Source organism: Formica exsecta, unplaced genomic scaffold (genome assembly GCF_003651465.1).
Source record: "Formica exsecta isolate Colony F162 unplaced genomic scaffold, ASM365146v1 scaffold365, whole genome shotgun sequence".
Classification (NCBI taxonomy): domain Eukaryota; kingdom Metazoa; phylum Arthropoda; class Insecta; order Hymenoptera; family Formicidae; genus Formica; species Formica exsecta.
In genome coordinates, this window is record NW_021850897.1 from 21,274 (window position 1) to 26,976 (window position 5,703).

At 27.1% G+C, this 5,703-nt stretch overlaps 1 protein-coding gene across 3 annotated transcripts in view; it reads left to right on the forward strand.

Moving 5' to 3' along the window:
• Window positions 1-5,703, forward strand: part of LOC115239151 — a 12,752-nt gene that overhangs the window by 2,627 nt on the left and 4,422 nt on the right. For all 3 annotated transcript variants that reach the window (XM_029813513.1, XM_029813511.1, XM_029813512.1), the window contains 13 exons: window positions 314-550; window positions 627-779; window positions 887-1,161; window positions 1,316-1,577; window positions 1,671-2,015; window positions 2,189-2,338; window positions 2,473-2,631; window positions 3,731-3,861; window positions 4,032-4,209; window positions 4,392-4,459; window positions 4,558-4,753; window positions 4,821-4,924; window positions 5,215-5,401. In XM_029813513.1, the coding sequence (XP_029669373.1) occupies window positions 346-550; window positions 627-779; window positions 887-1,161; window positions 1,316-1,577; window positions 1,671-2,015; window positions 2,189-2,338; window positions 2,473-2,631; window positions 3,731-3,861; window positions 4,032-4,209; window positions 4,392-4,459; window positions 4,558-4,753; window positions 4,821-4,924; window positions 5,215-5,401 (2,413 nt within the window). In that variant the 5' untranslated portion in view covers window positions 314-345. The remainder of the gene's footprint in view (window positions 1-313; window positions 551-626; window positions 780-886; window positions 1,162-1,315; window positions 1,578-1,670; window positions 2,016-2,188; window positions 2,339-2,472; window positions 2,632-3,730; window positions 3,862-4,031; window positions 4,210-4,391; window positions 4,460-4,557; window positions 4,754-4,820; window positions 4,925-5,214; window positions 5,402-5,703) is intronic.

A 5,703-nucleotide genomic window follows, 5' to 3' on the forward strand; every position in this document is an offset into this window, starting at 1 on the left:
AAAAATCTGAATGCATCATTATAAAATACATTTTAAAACACAGAACATTTCCGACCTTTTCCTTGTAAGTAACAGATTGAAAAGGATCTCATAAATGAAGAGAATGCCGCAGCTATCTTTTTCAAAGAAAGGATTTTGATTTGTTCATGCGCGTTCTGTTCAGATATAATCGATACGCAGGATTGCGTGTTTTACACAGTATCCTGGCAGAAGGCCACACAAATATAATACAGAGTTATATAAAACAAAGCAACAAATTAAAATATTTATTCTGCTATATTAATTTGTCTATTCTCTTTCTGATGATTATTAGATTTACGAACATCACATACGCATTAATCAATAATGAGAAGAACGATGCTGAATACATTAATATTTTTTCTCTTTATGAACCAAGTGTCGCATATTTTTGGAAATATGTTCATATTGAGTGGACCATCAAATGCTACTCGTTATAAAAAATTTATATGTCTTTCGGAGGACGATGGCACCCTTATATGGTTAAAGAATTCCAGATGGAGATCCAATATAGATTACGAAATAGACGAGCGTAAGTTATAATAAGAGAAATAAACATTCTTTCATAAAGCATTCATCTTTATTATACTATTTTTTCATTATTTCAGCGATTTACAGTTTGAATGGATATAATAATAGCAAGATAGATTGCAAGATGAACGCAGATGAAAAGTGCTTGAAGTCGTGGAGTAAAGAAAACTGGAGTTTCACAAACTCTCTTCAAACGCCTATGGGTCCGGTATTTGATGAACGATGGAAAGGTAAATACTTCAAAAATTAAAATAGGATTGCAATATTTAAAACATGCTACAATTTGAATAAATATAACGTTAATATTGCTTCAAGTAACAAGTACTTAATTTTTCAGGATTTAAAGAATATGTGACTAAGCACTTGGATACGTATGATCGCATAGATGTCAGTGCCATGATACTCAACAACACTACGACAACAATCACATTCTCGGTTTCAATTTTTACATTTATAGATTGGGAGATATTGTTTTGTTATGGTACAGATTATAACAGAGATTATTGTTACCTTCTTAAACAGCGAGAGATGTTTATGATAGACAAATGCGATACTCAAGTGTCTGTACCCGAAGATTTAAAGTGCACCAGCTCACCGTTACAAGGCTTTGAAGTAATATACTGTTATATATATTTAAAATATTATATGTATCATTTTTTTATTTATATAATTAAAAAAATTAAGATTATACATTAAAAATAATTTAAATTTGCAAAAATAAAACACAGACATCTTGATTTAAAAAATAAATATATAATTAATATAGGACATAGGATTTAACATGTGGAGTAATACTATGTGGAAAACGTTCATTATTAGTTGGAACTCTATAACTCGAAAAATGTCTATTTATAATTCCGTTGATGACACTGTTGTAACATACGAAGACACGGAAAAGCCAGAACATTTAGTCTCTAAATATAATATCTTCGTATACAAACACAATATGGAGAGATTCTTGGTGCCAATTTCGGTACCAATATTCCGATTGGAGCATATTCCGGAACCATTATTCCGATTTCATATATGTAAATACAAATTCAAAATATATCATTAATAAAAATTAATTAAAGTAAAGCAATAATTAGACAAAATTGTTATTTTATGATTACATGTTTCAGATGATTTTCTGCATACAACTCTTGAAAATGCTATTTTAACGAGTCCTATTGTCGAATTTGATAATGAAACGATATGTGTAGACATATTACTTGGTCTCTGCGCAGAATGCGATGCACATATAAGGTTACTTGATTCTGCAAACTATGAAATATTGGAAACAATAATCGCAACAGGTTCATCAAAAACGGCAAAACATGGCTTGCCTATGTGGCAATATGTTCAAATCAAGAAAAATCTTACAACCAGTTATAATAATGTGATAATCCAACTTGTTCCTATACTCAACATGCCTACCTGCAGTCCATTATGGGCGATAGCGAATGTTCGTCAATGTCCTAGAAATGGTATGTGTTAGGTTTATGTGTGTTATATGTTTTAATTTTATTATATCTACAAAATCTGTTTACACATGCCAAAATATTGATAACGCCAATTTGATATGCATGTTTTCAAAACAATTCTAAAAACTTTTAAGCGCATTAATTTTCCTTACATGTAACTTAATTACCTTTCTTAGGTACTTCAAAATCAATTGCATTATATATAAAATTAAAAGAATGGGAAAGAAAACTTGAAGGACAACTTTTGCTGACAATGAGTATGACATGTCAAAAATTATTTTACGATGGATCTACTATCATGAGTACTTTTTTTAATCCTGAGATAGGTATAAACTTATTAAAAATTATCATTTATATTCTATGAGTAAAATTTGATAATATTACTTTTTTCTAAGCATTTAGAGAAAACAAAGCATTAGGAAGATTATTTTGTAATACAGAAGATTATGTCTTCTTACAGAACATTCAGATTGTCCTCAAGGAAAAATTGGACCGCAATGTTTGATTTCTTGCGAACATGATTTACAAAGCAATACTGAATGTGAAAATGTTACAGTTTGTAATAATAACAATGGTTGCACATGTCCATTTGGTTTTGTGGGATATTCGTGTTCTCTGCGTAAGTGAATTGCAATATCATCAAATTATTTTTTGTCTTATCTAAGCAAACGCTCAGCCTACCTGCAGTCCATTATGGGCGATAGCGAATGTTCGTCAATGTCCTAGAAATGGTATGTGTTAGGTTTATGTGTGTTATATGTTTTAATTTTATTATATCTACAAAATCTGTTTACACATGCCAAAATATTGATAACGCCAATTTGATATGCATGTTTTCAAAACAATTCTAAAAACTTTTAAGCACATTAATTTTCCTTACATGTAACTTAATTACCTTTCTTAGGTACTTCAAAATCAATTGCATTATATATAAAATTAAAAGAATGGGAAAGAAAACTTGAAGGACAACTTTTGCTGACAATGAGTATGACATGTCAAAAATTATTTTACGATGGATCTACTATCATGAGTACTTTTTTTAATCCTGAGATAGGTATAAACTTATTAAAAATTATCATTTATATTCTATGAGTAAAATTTGATAATATTACTTTTTTCTAAGCATTTAGAGAAAACAAAGCATTAGGAAGATTATTTTGTAATACAGAAGATTATGTCTTCTTACAGAACATTCAGATTGTCCTCAAGGAAAAATTGGACCGCAATGTTTGATTTCTTGCGAACATGATTTACAAAGCAATACTGAATGTGAAAATGTTACAGTTTGTAATAATAACAATGGTTGCACATGTCCATTTGGTTTTGTGGGATATTCGTGTTCTCTGCGTAAGTGAATTGCAATATCATCAAATTATTTTTTGTCTTATCTAAGCAAACGCTCAGCCATATTTAATAAATTAGTTTTGCTTTGTGAATTAAACATATATGACCATGACTGCGAAAATATATCGTCAAAAAAATATATGGTTCATGATTTAACAGAAAATTAATGTATGCACAAAATTTATGTAATAATGTAACTTGAATGTGTGTTTGTAATGACGAAGACAAAAATAGAAATTAATTTCATTACTTTTGTGTTAAAATAAGTACAATTTACGTGATATACAAAACATGCTACTTTTATATTGTACATATCAAACATATATATATAGGTATTAGATATGAATGCAGAATATATATTAATATTTTTCCAGCCATAAAAAAACCGAATATACCTACAGTTACTTCTGTAAGCAACACCAGTATTGATGTCACTGTTTCTGTAACATGGGATTACAATGATAAATATCGATACATACCGATTTTTTATTCTTTCGAAATTAATGTAAATAATATTTATTATATTATAATTTTTTATTATTTCTCTATCAAAGTAATGATTTAATTCAATAAAAATAGCAGTCAATGCAAATATTTGAAAAGTAATATCCATTAACATTTAAAAAATATAAAAAAAAGAAAAGAATATAACTTCGATAAATATATTTTTCACAGAAACAAGTATCTTATGACGTTCAACAATCATGGGAAAGAATATTTCAAAATACCACACATTTGATACGACAGTTTGGAAACTTAAAACCCAATACGGCTTATGAAATTCGTTGCAATTTAAAAGCTCCAGGATATAAACTGCATAGTGATTGGATAAATGTTCGGACTGATTGCAATTGTAAGATAACTATATTTAAAATATATAATTTATTTATTTTAAAATATATAAAATTAATTAATTAATTTTTTATATTTTTATTATATTTTTTTAAATTATAACAGAAATAATTTTTTATTTTTTATCTACTTTTATTTGCATTGTACAATAATTTCTATAATATTTCTCTCCATGTGGCTTAGTGGCTGAAAGCTTCGATATATACTTCGAAAAACCTAGTATAATAATTGATTGGCAAAAAAATGCAAGCGTACGTATATATTTTGTTATCCGTTTTTCACATCCAGACATTCAACTGGAAAATATTTTAAGAAAAATGTAACTTTTTTCTGTTTTTTTTTATGACAGCAATCATATTTATGTCCGGCGAATTGGTATCAGTTAGTAGTCCAAGATATAGATACAAATGAGCAAGTCATTAATCAATCAATTATACACTTTCCTCATAAATTGTCACATTTACCATTGTATACCTCTTTCAATGTATTTATATTTTATAAAGATCACCAACTATTTTCTCAAGAAATTCGTACATACAAGAATGGTGAGTTTCAATATATCTTAAAAAGAAAACTTTTATATTTTTCAAATCTTGACAATTCCATTTACAGTGTTAAATCTTCAAAAAATGTTCTCATCTAATACAGTCATCTTGTTCTGGAAACCCTCAAATCAATCAAATGAGGAAATAGTGCAATATCGAGTACTCTTAAAGGTAAACAAATATTTATATATATGCATACATGTATGTAATGCTTATAAACGCCTAAATTATTTATATATACTATAAACAAAACAAAGCGCTAATAAAAAATTCTTTTTTTAAAATTATTCAATTAAAATTATTAAATAGAACATTTTTATGACTATTAGAATTTCATAAAATCAAAAATATTAAAGCATGGTTTTTTTTCTTTTCCACAATAATATTAATTTAATTTTAAAATCTTTAGTTATAATATCAATTTTTAATAAACTTTGGCAAACGTTTTCTATTATTTTCAGGTTAAAGAATATCGCGGCTGTAAAGATTTAAATTTAACTACGTCAGATAATCATATTATTATAAAACACACGACAAATACAACAATCTCATTTTCAAATCTGCACCCATATGCGTCTTATATTGCACAAGTCACAGCTAACAACTTACAACATGACAGCGGAATTATCTTCAACACAAATAATTCTGGTATATGTATAAAATTATTATCTATCATAATTATTATATTGATGCTGAAGAGATAGAATATAATAAGCTTTAATCTATTGAATAATTTATTAATTTATAATCATGTTTTTCTAGATTTCTCTTTTTTTCTAATAAAATTGACACCTTGTTAGTATATAATATTATAATACCGGTATAAACACAACAATAACATAACAATCACAAATCGTTTCTCTCAAATAAAAGATATAATTAATAACTAATTAATTGATTAAAAATTCTATCTCTAATTCATTGCTTATTGTATATACAATATATATATA